We start from the raw sequence: 23,393 nt of genomic DNA, 5'->3' as shown, positions 1-23,393 counted from the left end.
CTAAATGAGAATGGGACCCACTGGACCTACTTGGAGTCAGACCACAGCCAATTCTCCTTTTATCCTGATCTCCATAAGCCCCTACATCAACTGGAAGGCCACAAGATTTCATGAAATCTTCTGATATCAGCATCAATTCACAACCAGTATCCAATACACCCCAGAAAGTCTAATTGATTCCTTCCTCCAGTGTATAGCTACCCCTGTAAAAGGTCATTGGCCTTTGGGAAGGACTAGAGAAAGGCAAGTTTTAAAATTTTTAGATATTTTATTTAGGTCCTTCCTTAGGGAGATATGGTCACTCCTTTATTCAAGGGGTTCTTCTTCTGCAAACTGGCTCAAGTTTGGAAATTGGTATGGACTGAGATTCCCTTTTGCCATGATCCAGTATAGTCTTTTGTCCATTTGTTCGAGAATATTTCCACTTATCTAGATCCAACAAATATTGAGTAGGCTTCTTTTCTATTTCATGACTGGAAATACCACAATGGGTTAACTAGTACCGAAGATCTGTACTAGACACTCCACCACAAAATTCACATTTCTTATGCTGACCAGTACAAGTTAGGTCCTTATGAACAAATATTCTTTTGTCTATGCTGTCAATTATATTAGTTACAATTACCTTGCCTTTTGTGATTTAGTGCTGCCACTTGGCCCCTACTACTAAGGGGCCCAATTTAATGCATTGCATTTAATTCATCCAACCCAGCAGCAGCATCTCCAATCCTAAAGTTTGGCCCAAGGAAAGGGGCAACAAGAAAACTATTCAAATATGTTGGTACCCCTCTCACTATTTTGTGTCTTATAGCATTAGTGAAGAGTGTGTCTTCTGGGCCTTCATATTGTGGAGGATTGGGTTTTATTCCATGTACCCATGCTAGCATTACAATTTCTCCAAGCCTTAAAATCCCTTGAACACTAAGCTTAGGGATATCAGGCATCTCTTACTCTTTTTCAGTAGGTTATGTTTTGACAAATCCTTCACCCAACCATTCTGTCAAACTTGACACCTTCTTTAACAATGAACGTCCATATTAAACCTAGAATCATCACTTAAATGGGCCATATCAATAACTCACCTTGATCAAGTTTTAGGTTTCTTCCCCCATTATCCAACACTCTTAAAATCCATTGCCACGCATATTAACCAAACTTCTGCTTGAATGAATTAGCAAAATCATTAAGCATTTTGGTAGGGTAGCAAACCTCCTTGTGTACTACAGTTTCTTCCTCCCCTATAGAAAACCTGGTTTGCATCAAGTTGGTTATACAACTAGAGGCAACTATTGGTGGGTCCTGAGTAACATCAGTATTGTCTTCCCTGGTATTCCCTTCAGAGAAGGTCACTGCTGGTTTAGCAGCCATGAATATTTCAAGGGTTTCAGATGTGAGTACCTTTCTGCTCAGAGTGGAGAGACTACTTCCTCAGGTGAGACAATCCCTTGACAATGTGAGTATTCAAAGTTCCCAACTTTAATAGGATCTTTCCACACATCTCCAATCCAAATTACAGGATCCTATTCTTTACTAATTAATGGCCTTATTTTAACTGCTGACACTCTTTGAGGCTACAACTTGAATTTTCACTTTAATTCTGCCAATTTTGTGATGAGGGCTTTGGTTTGATTTTCTGCAACTTGAGCTTTGTAACTGCCAGAGAGAAGATTTTATTCCAAAGAACACTTAGAAACCTTTTGACTATTTATGCCCATCTGGAGTCAGACAATTTTATTACCAAGTTTATTGTTGTCCTTTACCATATTCTGAGATATTAGAAGTTAGTTAATTTTTTTCAATGGAGCTCATCCCTATCCTTTGTCCATTTACCCAGAGATGCTAAGAACAACCAACCAAGGAGTGGTATTTTCATTATTTCCCCCCAAACTATTAAAAGTTTATTGTACAGCATCACCAAATCCATTTCCACTCCCTACTGGTGAATCAGGATAATCAAATTCACTTATCTCCTTAAATTTGTGATGTAGTTCACACCATGGGCTTTTAATATTCTCCAAGCTTCCAGGAAAGGCCTCAGTAACTGTAGAGGCTTCAATAATTTTAAGTGTTGGAAAATTAGAAAGCCTATTTCACATATGAGGCAGGTAAGGCCGAAAGCACTGGGCCATGCCTTAAGCAAACAGAGAGCTCTGACATGCACAGTAGTATCCTGACCCAGAGGAGCCTAAAACCGGACCCCCAAGAAGACAGCTGCCGACATAAGACGCAGAGCCAACCAGGAAATACCACGGCAGCTGGAAGCAGAGCCCGCCAAAAAATACACACACAAATACCTCAGTCCTTTGTTTAATAAATGAGATTGCTTACAATCTTGCAGAGCCTGTGCCATTTGGTTCTGTGTCTATTCACTCCCTTCCCCTGGGGTCAGAGACAGTGGGATCCCAGCTGCAGAGCCAGCAACATTTCTGGTGCTCAACGTGGATGAAACCCTACCTGAGATTTGCACTTTGGGTATTTTCTTTTCTTTATTGCTATCCAGCTTGCTGTCATGATTCCTGTTACAACTAGGCATTACAACATGCCTCCTTCGACTGTTTTTCAGTGAGTAGACCCCTTTTCTCAGTTTTCTGTTTTTCCCCCCAAAGCAGTAAGTATTGGGGTGTCTCTCTCTCTCTCTCCTGCCTGACATGTTGCCAGTGGAATCTGTGCTGGAGGTAGCTGAGAATGAGGACATCAATCCCTCCGGGCCTGCCCCACCAGATATTCTACTAAGTCGGCCTTCTGTGGGCCAGGGAGAAAACAACCCTTGTGTCCTGAGAGCAGACTTTATGGCGTATGCATGTCATGTTCTCACCCATCCAACTGTTACTGGTTCTTGTGATCCTCCTACTCTATTTACTCTTCATGATTTTCTTTCTCTCTCCTGCGGTGGTTTCCATGAAATTAGAAATGATATTGAGATTGTGACAATGGCAGGAGTTAAAGCTGTTATGCAGGTCATGGGAAAAACCCAGAAGGCTGGTGGCAGAAAACTGTAGATGGAGTGACATATAGATAGGATAAAAGACAAGAGTTGCCCAGAACTAGTTAGAAGACAGCTTGATGAATTACAGAGTGATGAAGAAGGACTTAAGCTGAGAGGAAGCTGGCAGTCTGGTACCTTAAACATGGTTTGTATTTCTGCGTTTTCTGAGAAACCACAAGTAGATGGCCTCTGGAGTGATTACCTCAGATGTTCTGACAATTTTTAACCTGCGAAAGAATAACCTGGTATGCTTTGACTTTTTTCCTGGAAACTTCTATGTGCAATCAAGGATCATGGGGTACACTTTGCTGATTTACAAAAAGAACTTTTGAAACCATTGTGAAGAACCCAATTACCTGTTGAATTTTCTCATCCCCTATTTCCTGTATTATTACAATAAAAGACTGGGGTTGAGTCAGATCAGGAGGAGGCAGAGAAGATGCACATCTCCAGATCTGACAAGACTTATCAGCTTGCACCAACTCCTGTGTCCAAGTCTTTCCTTGTGCCTGCCAGATATCCCCTGCCCTTCAAGAAACTCGAAACTGCTGAGGCTGGTCCCCGGCACTCTCCCTATCTTTTCACTCCTTTCCCTGTCAGTTTTGTCTGTAGAGCACACACTGTTAGGTATTAACCTGCCTGGCTTCTGAAACTTATGGCCAGGCTTTTGTTTTTACAGAGGCTATAAATCCCCTGACACCTCCTCAAGGTGTTGGGAACATTTGCTCAGCAGATTAATGACTCTTTTAGTTTGTTTGTCCCTGATTTCTGTTTCTCTCACTGCCAGAGACTCCCAGCTCAGAGCTCTTTTTTTCTTTTCTTTCTTTATTTATTTGAAAAAAATCATATATATATATATATATATATATATATATATATATATATATATTTACATACAATGTGTCTTATTATTCATACCTGACTCCCTTTCTCCTATTCCTTTGAGGTTCCTCAACATACTTCCCTCCCAACTTTTTTTCTTTTTTTTTTTTCATTATTCTTTATTAGGACATTTTCTAGTCACTCTATATACCACCCACAGATCCCATCTGCTCCTCCCACCCCCCAGCCCTCCCTCCCAAGCCATCCCACATCTCCACATCCCCCAAATCAAGGTCTCCCATGGGGAGTTAACAGAGCCAGGCACACTGAGCCTAGGCAGGTCCAAGCCCTTCCCTACTGCACTAAGGCTGCACAAGGCACCGGGCTCCCAAAAGCCTGCTGGTGCACCAGGGATGGATCCCAATACCCCTTCCTGGGTGCCTTTTTAAAGCCTTAGTTCAGACCAGGGAAACAAAATTTCCCATCTGGAAAAGTTTTGGAGTGAGGCTTCTGTTATCACACACTGGACATTGCCTGAAAACATCTGGAATCCATCAATATGGCTACCAGTCCTCTTTTTAACTAGGAAACAAGAAGTGCAGGAAGGATAAACATCCCAAGCAGCCTTTGTCCCAATACTTTTGGGAATCATAGCTTGTACAACATCAGGCTTTACAGAAGTCATCTGGTCCTTTAATGACCATTGTGAGGAACAAAAATCCTCCTCATTGTCCCTCACCTCCCCACTGCGTTACAAGGGCCTTATCTCAGATGGGGAAGAGAATACTCCACAGACATCCCCTTCCTCCAAGAAAATACCCAGGAAATCCATCCTTAAGGACAATGAACTACGATGTACTGTTTATCCCTGGGGAAACTTACAGGATACCTCTCCACTCTCTGTTCCCCATTGCCCCTCAGGAATAATAGAGACCACCAAGCAGGACACTCCTCAGTTTACATTCTCTGGTTTTCACCCAAACAATCCTTTTGCATTTACAGTTAATGTTGGGGCCAATGCAGCTGCTCAGCCACGGATTCTTACCCCTCTAGCTGATCTTTCCTTGATCCGTAAGGCTGCCAATGAGTCAGACCTTGACTTGCCATATTTTGAACAGGTACTGTGACATTGGACAATGCATTTACAAAACTATTATGATTGATCACATTCAATGAAAGCTGTATTAGACCCCACAGTTTTTCTTAATTGGTGAGCAGCATATGAAGAACAAGCTGAAGCACAGACACACCTAAATATTCAATATAATATTGCTATATCCCTAGACATGATGACTGGCAGAGGCCAATATTAATCATGACCCAAGCCCAAATTGGCCTGCATGCTTATTTTCAGCAAGTCTCTGAAATTGCATTTAAAACTGATAAGGCCTTTTATGAGGATATAATAACACATGACAAGACAGGTCAATCTGGTAGAAATTCTAGCCTTCACTCCCAATTCTAAGGGCCACTGCCCCCTGCATAGGTATAAGTATTCTGAGGCCTATACCACTAAATTGGACATCACAGAAGCCTGTGTGGGTGGACCAGTGGCCTATTATAGAACCCAAACTATCAGAATTGAGAGAGTTAGTTGAAGAGTAGTTGTCGCTGGGCCCCTTTAATTTCTCTCACCGTTCTCCAGCATTGGCTGTTAGGCCTATGTTCGGCAGTTGGCCACTGTGTGGACCCAATGCTTACTTAGATATGACAGTATTCCTATTTTAAGGAGAGGAGCTTATTTTAAGGGATCTTTTACTGCTAATGAATCATTTGAGTCCTACATTTCTATTAAACAACAAAAGAATTTTACCTTCAACGGCACCCCTATCCATGTAAAGACCCCCTTTTTCTTTATATTAACCAATTCTTCACAGCCTGAGATGAATTGCATTGAGACAAAACACTGGTTCAGTGCCTGCTGGATTGCAAATGAGGCCCTTCATGCAGAGTTGGTACATATTCCTGCTTTCATTTGGATACTGCTAAATAATGTGACACAATTTCATAGAATGGAATTGATGGAATAAACCAGAATAAAAAGAGACTTTGGAAGAGCAGCCACTATAACTGCCACTATTCTGCTTGCTATGGCAGGTGGTGCAGCAGCCACAGCCTCCCTGGTTCAAATGGGAGCCACTACCTCTACACTTAATATGGCCATAGAAGAATCAGCCTGAGCATTAAGCACTCAACAGCTGATTAGTTCCCATTTCCACTCAGCTATACTCAATTTACAGCTATATACAATCTACAACAATTAGATTTATTGGATGGCAAAATCCAGACATTAAGATGGCTGGTAAGAGGAAACTGTGATCCCCAATTTTCCTCCTTTTATTTAACCCCTTACTGGGTCTCAAATATGACACAAGCCAGGAGTAAATTAAGGGAAATCATATTGGGATCATGAAGCAAAAAGTTCTTAAACCTTTCAGTACAACTCTCTAACGAAATCTTAATCTGAACTCCACGCATGTGAAACCACTGGAGGTGTCTACAACATTCTTTGCTCAAATTTGGAATCACATAAAATCGATCCTAGACCATTCAAAAATTATAGCATGAGGAATGATAGGAGGAATGATACTCTTAATAATTCAGTTGCTTAAGTGTTTCTTACAACATGTTTCATGGCAGTGCTGCATCAACAAAACCACCCTTGAATTGCCAATGGCTCTGGAACACCCTGATCATCACCCCCTTAAGGAAGAAATAAGAGCTTGGTTCACAGAAATTCTTGATGCCTCTGTCTAATGCTCTTGCACCCTAGGCATTTTCCAGGGGAACCACCCTCCCAGGGCTGGTAGCCAAAGATGGTTAAGAGTCTGTTAGGCAGTCCAACCTAAGACAGGCATAGTGGCCATGTTGGGGACCCCTGAGGTAGGGAAAACAAGATTATAATAAAGGACTCTAATTCCCACTAGTGGCACAAAACTAAAAAAAAAAAAAAAAAAAGGTGATATGAGGCAGGTAAGGCCAAAAGCACTGGGCGATGCCTTAAGCAAACAGATATGCGCAGTAGTATTCTGACCCAGAGGAGCCTGAAACTGGACCCCCAAGAAGACAACTACTGATGTAAGACCCAGAGCCAACCAGGAAACACTACAGCAGCTGGAAGCAGAGCCTGCCAAAAAATACACACATAAATACTTCAGTCTTTTGTTTAATAAATAAGGTTGCTTACAACCTCCCAGAGCCTGTGCCATTTGGTTCTGTATCTATTCACCCCCTTCCCTTGAGATCAGAGACAGTGGGATCTCAGCTGCACAGCCAGTAACATACATACTTAAAAGATTCATCTTTATAATTCTGTTTCTCTAAAACCACTTCTGGTACCAAAATCTGTACTACTTAGGGTTCTCTAGAGTAATAGAACTTATAGAATGAATCTTTCTATCATTATAGATCGAGATTTTTTTAGAATAATTTACAGACTAGGGTCCAGCTAATCCAACAATGGTTGGCTGTGAACAGAGAGTTCAAAAATCCAGTAGTTGTTCAATCCATAAGGCTGGATGTTTCAACTGCTCTTCAGTATATGCTTGAATCCTAAAGAAGTAGGTTCTAATGCCAGTGAAGGAGTAGACTTGCTAGCAAGGTGAGGGCAAGCAGACAAAGAACATAAGTTTCCTTATTCCATGTCCTCATATAAATTTCCAGTAGAAGATGTGGCCCAGATTAATGGTTTTTGTCTTTCAGACTTAAGATCTTGATTAGAAGTGGATTTTCCCACTTCAAATTAAGCAAAAAACACTTGTGTGACATCTATTTCTGGATTTTAGCTAATGATAGATTTAGTCAAGTTGACAACCAAAAATAGTCATCATAGATAGTATTTGTTAAATTATAGTAATTCATATTACGCTCTGAAGAAGGGAGGGTTATGTTGAAATGACAACACAATGTTAGGAAATGGGAAGTTTTGTTTATACAGACCTATGTTTACTGAAGATAAAGAGATCACATCCAAAGTCCAAATACTTTAATTCTTTGGAGCTGCATTTATAGACTCTTGGAGTGGAAGCTTTCCAGTGCATTTGTTCAAAGTATACCAATGGCTCTTTTCATAATCTTGGGGATTTGCCTTTCTTGTTTGAGTCTTCTTTTCCTATGGAATCAACACCATGGCAAAGGGAAGCTCCCACCTGGACCCACTCCTTTTCCAATTGTTGGAAATATTTTACAAATGGATATTAAAAATATCATCAAGTCTCTGACCATGGTAAGTGTGATTAGCTTCCTTTCAGTGATTTTCAATGAGTAAATGATATACATCCTTAGTATTATGAAGTTTATGAGCCCTGGGAAAAGACCATAGACTCAATTCATTTATATTGGAAAAAAAAGTGTTAATTATCAACTAGCAGGATGACAACTTGAAAGCTGAATCCCAGGCATGTCATAATGAGGGGTATTTGAAAGGGTTTTTTTTTTTTAAGCAAAACCACAAAAAGAACTTCAATATCTATGCAAGCAAGCAAAAACTAGTCTGTTCTGCCAAACTGAGAGGTTAATGAGACTCAAAACAATCTCTGAATATCTGTATAAGAAAGTTACAGAAGCCAAAAAGCAATTAGTCATATCATAACAAGTAGATGGTCATGGCTGTGTATTTCTTGGTGGGGATCATTCAGTCATGGTTACTGGGAGCTTGTGTTTCAGGAACTGGAGTTAGGGACAAACAGCTAATGGGTCCCTACCATAAAATGGAGTTTCTTTAGCTAATAAAGTCTCCCACGGCTCTAGACCATATGAATCACATCACTGATTCACATTTATGTAGAGCTAAAGGTTAATGTTTTAATTGTGTTGAATTTTTTGTTTGTTTGTTTTTTGAGACAGGGTTTCTCTGTGCAGCTTTGGCACCTTTCCTCGAACTCACTCTGTAGCCCAGGCTGGCCTCAAACTCACAGAGATCCACCTGCCTCTGCCTCTCGAGTGCTGGGATTAAAGGCGTGCGCCACCACCGCCTGGCTGACTTTTTTATATATGTGCTTAGCCAGTTTATGATGCAAGAGCCTATGGTAACATTAATAATAACAGGAGAGGATTTTAGTTCATTACATTCCCCACTGGCTCTAGGAAAATGAGTTAGGAAATTTAATTTTAGGGCCCCTGAGATCTATAGTGTTTGACACTGACTTTTACAAATGATGCATAAAAATAGGATGTGTAAAGTGGAGAGGCAGAGAAAATAAACTTTTGTTTTATCCAGGTAAAATTTGGTGGCCACAAAGTAATCCATTTAATCAGGTCCAAGCCCCCTTCTTGAGTAATCTTTTTTGTATGTTTTTGTTACTCTCCAATTTTAACAAGTATTTGTGATACTGAAGGATTCTGGAAGCAGCATGAGCTTTGGTATGCTAATAGATATCACAGATAGTCATTTGTCTCTTTGACAGTGATAGGGAAATGGCTTCTTTCATAGAAGGGAACTAGTTTCCCATGGACCTAACATTCCAGCCCTTTGTGGAGAGGAGCAACAACATACTATTTTCAGTAATTGCTTCTCAACTGAAATTAGGACATTATTGTCAGGGCCTAGGAAGGCTCAAATGCTGGTTAAAGGCTGAGACAGGGCAGGGTACATGTGATTTGCTGCCCAGGTTCTGTTTGAATACCTGGGGCTAGTGAAGTGCACGTAGCTTTCACAAGTCTGGAATGCTGGCCCAAAGCTGGGGCTCAAGCAGGCAGGAAATTTCACCAGAAGCATCTGGGTTACAATGGTTTTCAGCAAGTCCAGGACTGGTTGATTCCAAAGAACTCCCTGAGTCTGGTGTGTTTGGAGCAGTTTGCAGTCTTTAGTAGATTGGAAATCTGCTGAGACAGATACAGACTAGAAATATTGACTTTATCTTGGGTGCACATTTGAAACTTCCAGGCCTGTGGTCCTAGTATTTGGGGGCATGGAAGAAGTCTCAAGATCATGGGGAAAATCATGATTTCTGCCATGATTATAATGGACTAAACTTCTGGACCTATAATCCAGCCCAAATTAAATGCTTTTCTTTATAAGTGAGGCTATGATCATGGTGTCTCTTCACAGCAATAAAACTCTAACTAAGACAGAAGTTGGTACCAGGAGTGGAACATTGCTGTGCTAGGCCTGACCATTTCTTGTTGGGAGGAATTTGGACTTTGGGACTTGAGGTTAGGAAAGCAGTGGAGTGCTTTAAGAACTTCTTAATGGGCCATATTAGTAGGAGCATGGAAGACAGTGGTGCTGAGGGTGATTTGAAATGTGTAAGTCTGGAACAAGAAGTTTCAGAGGAGAAGAATTTTAGTAAGTTGCCTGAAGATCTTGTGATATTTTGGTGAAGAATGTGACTGCTCTTTGCTTTTGCCTGAAGGGTCTGCCTGAGGCTAAAGTGAAGAGATTTGGAATAATTCTGTTGGCAGAGAAAAATCTCAAAATAGCCTAATATTGACTCTATCATGTGGTGATTAGTGTTCACTCTTTTTGTTTTACTTTTTTTGTTTTTTGGTTTTTTTACTTTTTTATTTTATAATTTAATTTAATTTTACATATCAGCCACAGATTCCCTTGTCCCCCCCCCCCAACACACCTTCCCCACAGCCTACCCCACATTCCCATCTTCTCCAGGGCAAAGATTCCCCTGGGGATTGAGTTCAACCTGGTAGATTCACTTTAGGCAGGTCCAGTCCCCTCCTCCTAGGCTGAGCCAAGTGTCCCTGTATAAGCCCCAGGTTTCAAACAGCCAACTCATTCGCTGAGTACAGGACCCGGTCCCACTGCCTGGATGCCTCCCAAACAGATCAAGCTACTCAACTGTCTCACTTATCCAGAGGGCCTGATCCAGTTGGGGGCTCCTCAGCTATTGGTACATAGTTCATGTGTTTCCATTCATTTGGCTATTTGTCCCTGTGCTTTTTCCAACTAGGGTCTCAACAATTCTCACTCATACAAACCCTCCTCTTTCTTGCCAATTGGACTCCTGGAGCTCCACCTGGGCCCTGGCCATGGATCTCTACATCCAGTTCCCTCAGTCATTGGATGAGGTTTGTAGCATGACAGTTAGGGTATTTGGCCATCCTATCACCAGAGTAGGTCAGTTCAGGCTTTCTCTCAACCATTGCCAGTAGTCTGTTGTGGAGGTATCTTTGTGGATTTCTGGGGACCTCTCTAGCACTTTGCTTCTTCCTATTTTCATGTGGTCTTTGTTTATCATGGTCTCTTATTCCTTGTTCTCCCTCTCTGTTCTTGATCCAGCTGGGATCTCCTGCTCCCCTAAGCTCTCTTTCCCTTGACCCTTGCCCTTCACTACCCCCACTCCCGTCCAGATTGTTCATGTAGATCTCATCCATTTCCCTGTCATTGGGTGATCCCTGTGTTTTTCTTGGGGTCCTGTTTTCTAGGTAGCCTCCCTGGAGTTGTTAGTAGCAATCTAATCATCTTTGTTTTACATCTGGTATCCTCCTATGAGTGAGTACATACCATGTTTGTCTTTCTGAGTCTGGGTTCCTCATTCAGGATGATTTTTTTCTAGATCCATCCATTTGCCTACAAACCTCATGATGTCATTGTTTTCCTCTGCTGAGTAGTATTCCATTGTGTATATGTACAACATATTCTTTATCCATTCTTCAGTTGAAGGGCATCTAGGTTGTTTCCAGGCTCTGGCTATTACAAACAATGTTGCTATGAACGTAGCTGAGCAAGTGCCCTTATGGTATGATTGAGCATTCCTTGGGTATATGCCCAAGAGTGGTATAGCTGGGTCTTGGGGGAGATTGATTCCCAATTTTCTAAGAAAGTGCCATATTGATTTCCAAAGTGGTTGTACAAGCTTGCATTCCCACCAGCAGTGGAGGAGAGTTCCCCTAGCTCCACATCCTCTCCAGCATAAGCTATCTTCAGTGTTTTTGATCTTAGCTATTCTGACAGGTGTAAGGTGGTATCTCAGAGTCGTATGGGACCTCTTGAAACTGAGAAGCTTTTGTAGAGCAAAGGATATGGTCAACAAGACAAAGCAACAGCCTACGGAATGGGAAAAGGTCTTCACCAACCCCACATCTGACAGAAGACTGATATCCAGAATATATAAAGAACTCAAGAAATTAGACATCAAAATGCCCAACAGTCCAATTAAGAAATGGTCTATAGAACTAAACAGAGAATTCTCAATAGAGGAAGCTCAAATAGCTGAAAGACATCTAAGGAATTGCTCAACATCCCTAATCAGGGAAATGCAAATCAAAATGACTTGTTTTACTTTTTTTATTAAGAAAATTTTTTGTTCATTTTGCATACCAATCAAAGATCCCCCTCTTCTCTCCTCTTGCCCCATCCAACCTCCCTCTCCCAATCCACCCCCCATTCCCTCCTATAAGAATGTAAGGCCTCCCATGGGGGTATACATTTAGTAGAGTCATATGGTCATATTTTATTTGTACTGAAATGTAATTTTATTTGTATGTTAATAAATAAAGTTGCCTGGGGGTCAGAGCTAATAGCAAGCCATAGCAGAAGCTGGGCAGTGGTGGTGCATGCCTTTAATCCCAGCACTTGGGAGGCAGAGCTAGGCAGATCTCTGTGTGTTCAAGGATACAGCCAGCATGGAGACACATGCCTTTAATCTCAGTACCAACCATAGAAGACCTGGAGGTCTGTACAGACAGGCAGTGATGAGAGGTCATGTGGTTGGGTTTACAACCAATGAGAAAGCAGAACAGAAAGTCAATAAAAGGACAGACAGACAGGAAGTAGGTCTCTTTGCTGAGGGCAAGGACGACAGCAGCAGCTAAGGGTAAGAAAGGAGGTTTTAGGTCTTAGCTTTCAGCTACTGCTCTGACCTCCTAGGCTTTTAACTGTAATTGGCTCTGTGTTTCTTATTTAGTAAGACTGTTCATCTACAGAGGCAGGTCCAAGCCCCTCCTCCTGCTCAAGGCTGAGGAAGGTGTCCCATCATGGGTAGTGGGCCCCAAAAAACCTGCTCATGCATCACAGATGAATTCTGGTCTTATTTCCAGGGGACCCCTTAAGCAGACCAAACTATACAACTGTCTTGCCTATGCAGAGGGCCTAGTCCAGTCCCATGGAGGCTCCACAGCTGTTGATCTAAATTTCATGAGTTCCCACTAGTTTGGTTTGGTTGTCTCTGTAGGTTTTCCCATCATGATCTTGATGCCTTTGCTCATAGAATCCCTCTTCTCTCTCTTCTACTGGACTCCTGGAGTTCCACCTGGTATTTGGCTGTGGATCTCTGCATCTGCTTCCATGAGTTACTGGAGAAAGGCTCTATGATGACAGTTAGGGTATTCACCAATTTGATCAATGGGGTAAACCAGTTCAGGCACCCTCTACACTATTGCTAGTAGTCTAAGCTGGGGTCGTTTTGGGGAATTCCTGGGGACTTCCCTAGCACCTGGTTTCTCCCTATTCCCATGATGTCTCCCTCTCATGGTATCTATTTCATTGTTCTTGCACTCCATCCCTGTTCCAGCTCAACCATCCCATTCCATTATGTTCTCATCCCCCATCCCCTATCCTCCACTTCCCACCCCTCATTCCCAGTTTACTTATGGAGATCTCCTCTATTTCCCCTTCTCAGGGTGATCCATGCATCCCTCCCTCTTTGTGTCCTCCTTGTTAGCTAGCGTCTCTGGAGCTGTGGGTTGTAGTCTGGTTATCCTTTGCTTATGTATCCACTTATGAGTGAGTACATACCATGTTTGTCCATCTGAGTCAAGTTACCTCACTATTGGTGAAATTATTAAGGCCATGCCATGTAGTTAAAAGGAGATTTATTTAATGGCGTAACTTACAAATTAAGGGATAGGTAGGTCACGGAGTCTGGGGAAGGTGTATCGCAGTCCAGCAGTGTTCTCTGGAGCTCTGCTTGGCCCACCTCCACTGTCCAGGGTCCCGGAACAGAGAAAGTGCTGGCCCATCCAGATCTCAGGTCTCCAGGTGCCTCCCTTGGCCCCGCCTTGTAGGTGTGACAGTTGCCGAAGTCTCAATAGGGGTTGGAACTTCCAGATCAAAGCTGGAATGGCTACCCATTACATCTCCCCCTTTTTGTCTAAATAAGGAAGTTCTAACCTAATACAAGACTATATACAAAGGAATGATTATCAAATATTGTCCAGGAATAATGAGGGATAATGACCTAGATAAGATGGAACTACAACCAATGCAAATAATATCAAGCAAGAAACACATACTAAAATCTAGAGAAGTATAGAGCATAGGTAAATGGCATGTTACAAAGATCATTCCAAAAGGTGTCCTATCCTAAAGAACCTGAATCTAATACTTAATATGTTCTATCTACTAAGTTGTAACTATAACTGTTAGTCTTCAATCCCATCAAAGACCTGAGGAGGAGTATAATGGTACCTGAGAAATGGTAGATGGATGCAAGCAACTTTCGGGAATCTTGCAAGAGTAGACCGAGACAGTTGGCAGCCTGGACAGTCACCTAATGTTTCTCAGCATTGTTGGTGCATTCAAATTGGCTACAGGCCTAAAGTATCTGACAGACCATTTTCAGAAGCAGGAATTCTGAAAGACCATCTTACCCTGTCTTGGCAGAGTACAGTGGTCGTTTTCCTTGTGTCCTGCTTGTCCAGAAAGGACAGCATTGTATTTGTACTGTCAGCCGTCGAGGCAAGGGCAGTTCTTTGCCCAGTAGGCCATTTTGTGCCAAGAAAACAAACTTCCAAATGGAAATGTCTTAGAAGCCCAACATTCTCTCAGAATCAAATTGGTGCAGCCAGGAGCAATTGTGTTTCACGTCAACAGAATTCTAAGTTATTTAAATGTCATATTCTCTAGGTCTATGAAGTGTTTTAAGATTACCTGTCCATCTGACCTATGTATCTGTAAATCTGGATAACCTAACTAATGTTAGGTTAGTCTATAGAGATGACAAGCATAGGTGACTATAAATCTATAAGTCTTATCTACCAAAATAACCTAAGGACTAAGGCTTCACGTAAACAAGGTAAACAGTCTATAAGCAAGTGTATGGTAAAGAACGAGGACTTCAAAATTGTGACAATACACAAGATATTTATAACAGAGTTAGGAATATATAGTGTGATATGCAATATGACAATAATCTTAAATATATGTCAATATACCGAATCTCCTAAACAGAAGTAGAACATACATAAAGTATGACAGATATAAATTTACATTTGTATCAATATACAAATATTTCAAATAAGAGTAGAAATATATGTACATTATTAACAAATATAGTTCTGTATTTGTATCAATATACAAATTATCTTAAACAGGAATATAAAAATAGTTTACATTTGTATCAACATATAAGAATCCATAACAATGCAAATTACAGTGTAAATTATCTAAGGCTGTTATTTTACTAAATTTGTTTACTAGTATATACAATAATCTACCATAATATCTTATAGTTAGTCAATTTTAAGGTGTAAAATTATCAAGTACTTTTACTTGAAACAATATGCTTACCTTTCGTGGTTTTGGTGGGTGTAGTAGCACTTTTCAGACAGCAGGCGGCGATGGTATAGCTCCAAAGCAGGGCCTGCTGGTGATCTTGGCTGACTGCAGCTCGCTGGAGTCAAGATGGCGGGAGCCGGAGCTGGCACTCAGGAAGCGGGGGAGTGCCTCTTTCGCATCATGTAGGCATTCCCTGGTTATATGGAACTTTGTAGGCGGGTTTAGGTACCCGCTAGCCGGGGAGGAGGCTGAGGGTGGGAGCCACCCAGACCTTTGGAATTTGCCCCACGTGAGCACCAGATATTGGTGAAATTATTAAGGCCACTCCACGTAGTTAAAAGGAGATTTATTTAATGGCGTAACTTACAAATTAAGGGATAGGTAGGTCGCGGGGTCTGGGGAAGATGTATCACAGTCCAGTGGTGTTCTCTGGAGCTCTGCTTGGCCCACCTCCACTGTTCAGGGTCCCAGAACAGAGAGCGCTGGCCCATCCAGATCTTGGGTCTCCAGGCACCTACCTCCCTTGGCCCCGCCTTGTGGGTGTGACAGTTGCCGAAGTCTTAATGGGGGTTGGAACTTCCAGATCAAAGCTGAAATGGCTACCCACTACACCTCACTCAGGATGATATTTTCTAGTTCCATCCATCTGCTTGTAAATTTCATAATGTCATTGTTTTTCACTGCTGAGTAGTACTCCATTGTGTATACGTACCACATTTTCTTAATCTATTTTTCAGTTGGGAGCATCTAGGTTGTTTTCAGGTTCTGGCTATTATGAATGCTCAACTGAATTACCAATGGGTCAAAGAAAAAATAAAGAAATTAAAGACTCCCTAGCATTCAATGAAAATGAATGTACACCATACCCAAATTTATGGGACACTATGAAAGCAGTGCTAAGAGGAAAATTCATACCACTAAGTGCCCACATAAAGAAGTTGGAGAAATCTCACACTAGTGACTTAATGGCACACCTGAAATCTCTAGAACAAAAAGAAGCAAACTCACCCAGGAGGAATAGATGCCAGGAAATAATCAAATTGAAAGCGGAAATCAATAAAATAGAAACAAAGAGAATAATACAAAGAATCAATGAAACAAAGAGTTGGTTCTTTGAGAAAATCAACAAGATAGACAAACTCTTATCCAAACTAACCAAAAGGCAGAGAGAGAGCATCCAAATTAACAAAATCAGAAATGAAAATGGGGACATAACAACAGACAATGAGGAAATCCAGAAAATCATCAGTTTATACTTTAAAAACCTGTACTCCACAAAATTGGAAAATCTGAAAGAAATGGACACTTTTCTCGATAGGTACCACATACCAAAGTTAAATAAAAATCAGATAAACAATTTAAATACACCAATAACCCCTAAGGAAACAGAAACAGTCATTAAAAGTTTTCCAATCAATAAAAGCCCAGGACCAAATGGTTTCAGCACAGATTTTCAAAGAAGAGCTAATACCAATACTCTTCAAATTGTTCCACATATTAGAAACAGAAGGAATATTACCAAACTCCTTATGAGGCTACAGTTACTCTGAGACTCTAACCACACAAAGATGCAACAAAGAAAGAGAATTATAGACTAATCTCCCTTATGAACAATTTTTATGTACTAATTAGTTGGTAACAATAACTTTCAAGAACTAGCAATTTGTATTACATTGTTAAATAAGTTGTATAAGTACAATATCTTAAATAAGAGCAGAAATATATGTACAATATTTTCTAACAAAATCAATCTCAAATTTGTATCAATATACATAATTTGTATATATACAATATACAAAAATCCAATCCAATGTAAAATATTTAAAACTAGTAGTTGCTTTCTAAAAGTGGATTCAATAATCTAACTTTTTATCTTATTATGTCTATATCTTCTTTTTTCTTTTCAGAGTTGATTTAATAATCTACCCTTTACAAATCATTTCCATATCTTTTTTTTCAGTGTAGATTCACTAATCTACCTTTATCTTATCATATCATATCCTCTTTTTTTGTTTTATTTTTTTTTAAAAAAGAACCCGTATCTAATTTCCTTTGTTTAGCCTATTTCTTGACCATTAACAATTAACAATTTGTAACCAACCATCCTAAACAATGACAATTATCCATAGCCCATCTCACCTCTTGGGAATGTAGACATTGTGTTCTTAAAATTATTTTCTGCTGTGTGGGGGTGGGGCATCTTTAGGGAATCCTGAAAAGAAAATTTTTGGGTTACTTGTCAAGTCCTGGGAGAGTTAGGTGTATCATTTGTACAGTCTCTGCATAATGGAAAAGTGCAGGGTTTGTCTCAAGTCCTTGCTTGAGTAGTCTGCGAGGCTGAATCATCTCAGCTAGCCATCTGGACATTGTCCTGAACAGTTTGTAGTCCAAAGCCAATTTTTGGGTGGTGTGTGTCATCTTAGGGTATTATCCTGATGGACTCATCATTGTGGGGTCAAATCATCTTTTTGGAGACTTTGGATTCACTGTTAGGCATGGTCATGGTTCATTGCAGAAAATCATTTTCATGGGATATTTTTTCTGAATGATTTGTCCTTTTTCTTCAGATGTCTCATTTGTCCAGTGTTCTTCAGATTCCTTAGCTGGATGCCTTCATTCTCCTGAAAGACAAAAACAAAAAAAAAACCCTTCCCCAACCCTAACTTTGGGGAGGTTCTACATCTAATCTTTATCCATTTTGATTTATGATTTATCCTGAATTTTTTGTTCTCTTTTCTATAGCTATTCTATCACCCTGAGCAGTATGGTTTTTTACAATAGGCATTACATTCTTTAATTGCTCTGGGAAGGAGTTTTTTCTATGGTGGCAGGAAAGGACTGAAACAAGTTTGTCATGGGGGCTTTCAAGAGGACCCTCAGGGAGTTTCTCAATGGCAAAGGCAAAGGATTACATTGTCTGTCCCTTGTTGATCTACATTCATTAATCCAGTGTTTGCCTTTGCCACACCTTCTGCATAATCCAGAAGGAAAGGGCATTCTGTTGCCATTGTTCCTTGAAAAAAACATTGTTTCTAGGAATGCCCTGTTTATAGTCCCTTTTTAGGTGACTTTTTTTTTAACCACAGTTGAAAAATCTGACATTACTATTTTTCTTCAAACCTCTGGAAATCACTTCTCCTATCCAAGTATCATCATGGTCATGAGATTCAATATTCATTGTATCTCAGATCCATTCCTCCAAAGGTGCTGATCTTGCCTTTAATGGCCTAATCACCCTTTTGCATTGTGCATTAGCATTTTCAAAAGCCAAAGATTCAATTATTATCTATCTAGCTTCTTAATTTGGTGCCATTCTATTTACTGCTGAAAACAGTCTTTGTAAGAAATCAGTGAAGGTTTCTTTTGGGCCCTTTATAACTTTTGTAAATGACTCAATTTTCTTTCCTACTTCTCCAATTCTGTCCCAAGCATTCAAGGCTGCCATTCAGCATAAAGCAGGGGTATGGTCATCATATAGAGATTGCCTTTCTAGATTAGCATAATATCCCTCTCCAAGAAGTTGATCTTGGGTGACTTCCATACCTCTAGCCCTACTTCATTGTTGAGTGGTCTTAGCCTCATCCTTCCACCAGTTCCTCCATTGTAATTGGGGATCAACTTCTAAGACAATTGTAACCAAATCTCTCCAGTCTTAAAAGATAATTCTATTACAAGTAGACAAAGAGTTTAACATCTGCATCTGCTTCACAAATGGAGAATGCATACCATATGAGACTATAGCTTCTTTGAGTCTCCTCAAATCTAACATTTACAATGGAGTTCAGTTATCTCTTACACAGCCTTGAGCATGTGGCAGTCCCTGTAAAGTTACTGGATAGATTAAGATTGGTTGTTTGAAAGCCCTAGGCTGTTTCTCTGTAACCATATATTGCAATGCTGAGATTGATTCACCTTTAAATTTCTCTGTCTGGGTCTGAATTTCTCTATGATCTGTTTTAACAAGTTTTTCTAAATTTTTATTTTGGCACTTACATTAACGGACTTTTTAATGATGAAACAGAAATATTTATAATTGACATTATATAAATCCCATCTACATTAATTATCTTCTCATTTAATTGTTCCATTGTCAGACCATCAAATATATTATCAAACAGAGACAAAATTTCATCCATTGTAAAAATGTTTTCCATTTTTAATGTGGGAAAACATTTTTTTAAACTAATTTCTCCCTTTAAAAAATCCCAATTGTCTCACCAAATATGCCAACAATGACAATTCAGATATGAGGCTGACTGCTTCTGCATAGAATAGTAGAAGCCTGAGTGGGTTTCAAGGCAGCTACCTAGTATGATAGCAGCCCAAGATGGCAATCCAGGGAGAGCCCACAACCCACCAGGGAAAAAGAAGTCAAAGATCCAGCTGTCTGCACAAGGGTACACAAGAAAGCAACTAACTCCTATGGATTTTGAAACCCCCAGAGGTAATGGAGTTGGCTGCAGAGAGTCTGCAACAAAAACTTTGCCAGCAGGTTAGGGACTCTGGCCCATGTGGCATGGAGACTCCGGCCTCATGTAGCTCAGACCTCAGCCAGGGTCTGCAAGGCCACAAGCAACTGTCTTTTTCATGAATCCATTCCCCACAAGTTGGACAACAGATGTTGTTAGAATCTTTGATGGTCTTTTAATGAAAAAACCCAGGGCCAGATATCAGGGTGAAAGATGAAAGATCAGAGAAGCAGAACAGTCAGCCACTGGTTCTTACTTCTATGAAATCCTCAGCTTAAAGACAGTGAGTTAGTGTTTCCACATGCCTTATATACCTTTTTCTGCCCTGCCATATTACTTCCTTGGATTAAAGCATATGTGCTTCCCAAGCAAAGGCATGAGATTTCAAGTGCTGGGATTAAAGATGTGTGCCACCACTGCCGGACTCTGTGACTAAACTAGTGGCTGTCTCTGTCATCTGATCCTCAGGCAAGTTAATTAGGGTACACAATATATCACAACAGGCAACCAAGACAGTCTGCCTTGTGGAAAACCTAAAAATGTGGCATGCAGCTCAGAGGTGACTGGGCTGTGCTCAGTCTGACTGTCATCTCTGCAACAAACTTGAAAACATAAATCTAACAGAAAAGATAAGAGCATGAAAAGACAACACAACAGAATCAGGGAGACCACATAAACTCCATCATGTGGTAACCACCTTCATTCATATACCCAAACCAGAAAGGCAGGAGAGAATCACCTCTGTTATGGAAACTGGGTCTATAATTGCATTCAATCACACCTTTCTCTCTCCAAATGTCTAGGCTCCAAAAAAGAACAGAACAACTCATTGATCTGTCAGAGCTTCAGAATTGTGTTACCTGGAAAATTTTGTTTTGTTTTGTTTTCAGTTTGCAAACGTGGCATAGTTGAAATCTAGGCTCCCTGGGGCCTATCAAGCCCACCTTTGGCTTCCTCCCTCAGGGGCCTATCCCCTATTAATTTTTGGCAGCCTTGTAGCCTGGGTTTCAGGATACATAAGTCTACCAGGGCCTGTCCTAACCCCCAGGCCTTAGTCTAGGGTGTCCTAAGGATCTTGCTGGGGCATCCAAATGTTATAGAGTTTGTGACCCCTGGAAAAAGACCATAGACTCAATCCAATTATAATTAAAAGATTTATTGATTAGCTACTAGAAGGACAATAACCACAATGTTGAATCTCAGACATGCTATGAAGGAAGGGATGAGGAAGGATTTTTTTAATATAAAAACCACAAGAAGGCCTTTAATATCTATACAAGCAAGAAAAATTGATCTGTTCTGCCAAGTTAAGAGGTTAGGTGACTCAAAACAATATTTGGGTATCTAAGTAAGCAGATTACAACCCCCCAAAAGCAGTTAGTCATATCATAACAAATAATATGGTCACAACTGTAAATTTCTGGATTGGGGGTTCACAGAGTCAGGGTTACTAGGAACTTACCATTCAGGGACTGGAGTGAGAGACAAATGGCTAGTGGGTACCAAGGTGGATGTCTAGCATAAAATGGAGTTTCTTTTGCCATCACACTTAGTACTAAATAATATGTGCTCCTAGATTTCATTCAGATGTTACCAGGGGCCAAGAAGAAAAGCTTAATACTTGGGGTTTCAACTGACTGGTTTTAATCATTTGTCTTAAAAGAGATATAGGTATAGAGGTTAACAGTATGACAAGGAAAGGTATTTTTTTTTCATTTTTATTTTGCAATACAATTAAGTTCTACATATCAGCCACAGATTCCCTTGTTCTCCCCCCTCCTGCCCTCCTCACCTTCCCCCCAGCCCGTCCCCCATTCCAATCTCCTCCAGGGCAAAGCCTTCCCCACAGACTGAGATCAACCTGGTGGACTCAGTCCAGGTAGGTCCAGTCCCCTCCTCCCAGGCCGAGCCAAGCGACCCTGCATAGGCCCCAGGTTTCAAACAGCCGACTCATGCAATGAGCACAGGACCCGGTGCCACTGCCTGGATGCCTCCCAAACAGATCAGGCCAATCAACTGTCTCACCCACTCAGAGGGCCTGATCCAGTTGGTGACCCCTCAGCCATTGGTTCATGTTTCATGTGTTTCCATTTGTTTGGCTATTTGTCTCTGTGCTTTATCCGACCTTGGTCTCAACAATTCTCTCTCATATAAACCCTCCTCATTCTTGCTAATTGGACTCCCAGAGATCCACCTGGGGCCTAGTCATGGATCTCTGCATCCAGATCCCTCAGTAGTTGGATGAGGTTTCTAGCACGACAATTAGGGTGTTTGGCCATCCCATCATCAGAGTAGGTCAGTTCGGACTGTCTCTCGACCATTGCCAGCAGTCTGTTGTGGGGGTATTTTTATATCACTGTAGCCACTCTGACAGAGAGAGACTCAGTGGCTTTCTTTAGGTTGACAGTTTTCAGTGTTGGTTTTTTTTTTTTTTTTTTTTTTTTTTTTTGGTTTTTCGAGACAGGGTTTCTCTGTGTAGCTTTGCGCCTTTTCTGGGACTCACTTGGTAGCCCAGGCTGGCCTCGAACTCACAGAGATCCGCCTGGTTCTGCCTCCTGAGTGCAGATCCCGCCTGGCTCTGCCTCCCGAGTGCTGGGATTAAAGGCGTGCACCACCACCGCCTGGTTCAGTTTTCAGGTTTTTTACAGGTGAGAAAAAAAAGGCAAGACTTTACAGGTTTTCACATCATAGTCTTACATATCAGTGTTGAGGAAGTTTCTGGTTCCTGAGGGTAGGGGATGATGCTCATCTCATGCTGGGAAAATTGATTTCATTTTTGTCCAGGAGGTTGCTAAACTACTAAGGAGAAATCTCGTGTGACTCTAGATGGGGTACTTTGATTCCCATGATGTGGCTATCCTTATTTAGGAAGTATATCCTTCACAGAGTGAGCTGTCTGTAGAGAATTGCTGTTCCTAATGATTTAGGATAATAACTAAAGGCTTCCAGGATCACTGTAGAGGCTCTCTAACAGAACCTCCTGAGCTTGAAAAGACCTTAGTCATGTCTATGGCTTCAACCTTGAAGCAGGAGGTTTGGCCACTTTAGATAAACACTTGAATGCTTACCTAGCCTACAGATAGAGTCCAACAGGAATTGAACCACAGTATAAGGTAAAGGGAACAGGTACATACTGAAGGCAGAGTGTTAGGTTTTGTACTGCTTTTAGTTACTCATCAAATATCTGAAGGCCCAAGTGAAGAGTGATAGTGTGTGTATATGATGTGTATACATGTGTGTGGATATGTGTTTGAGTGGGTGTGCATGTGTCACACTGAGGAGCAATCAGAGGATAACATTGGGTACCTGCCTATTTTCCACTTTATTTAAGACAATGCCTTTGTCACTGCTGTGTATTTCTGGCTCGATGGCTATTAGCTTCTGGGGATTCTCCTCTCTGTTTCTCTTCTTGTCATGGGAGTGATAAGATTGCCTATGTCTGTGACTGTGCTTTACTTTATGTGAGCACAGCAAGTGTTTTATGCATGAAACCATTTCCTCAGTCCAAGAATGAAAAAAACATTTTTTTTTAATTTTATTTTGTAATTTAATTTAATTTTACATATCAGCCACGGATTCCCTTGTCCTCCCCCCTCTCACCCACCCCCTATCCCCACCCCCACGCCTTCCCCCTAGCCCACCCCACATTCCCATCTCCTCCAGT

General features: G+C 41.0%; 1 protein-coding gene across 1 annotated transcript in view; it reads left to right on the top strand.

The window, feature by feature from the left end:
• Positions 1 to 7,982: 7,982 nt before the first annotated feature.
• Positions 7,983 to 23,393, top strand: part of LOC131907297 (cytochrome P450 2C70-like) — a 55,142-nt gene continuing 39,731 nt past the window's right edge. Inside the window, exon 1 of the mRNA XM_059258397.1 lies at positions 7,983 to 8,033. Within this exon, the coding sequence (XP_059114380.1) occupies positions 7,998 to 8,033 (36 nt within the window). The 5' untranslated portion in view covers positions 7,983 to 7,997. The remainder of the gene's footprint in view (positions 8,034 to 23,393) is intronic.

Source organism: Peromyscus eremicus, chromosome 1 (assembly GCF_949786415.1).
Source record: "Peromyscus eremicus chromosome 1, PerEre_H2_v1, whole genome shotgun sequence".
NCBI lineage: Eukaryota > Metazoa > Chordata > Mammalia > Rodentia > Cricetidae > Peromyscus > Peromyscus eremicus.
The sequence above is the reverse complement of the archived record's forward strand: the minus strand, read 5'-3'. Positions and strand labels throughout refer to the sequence as shown.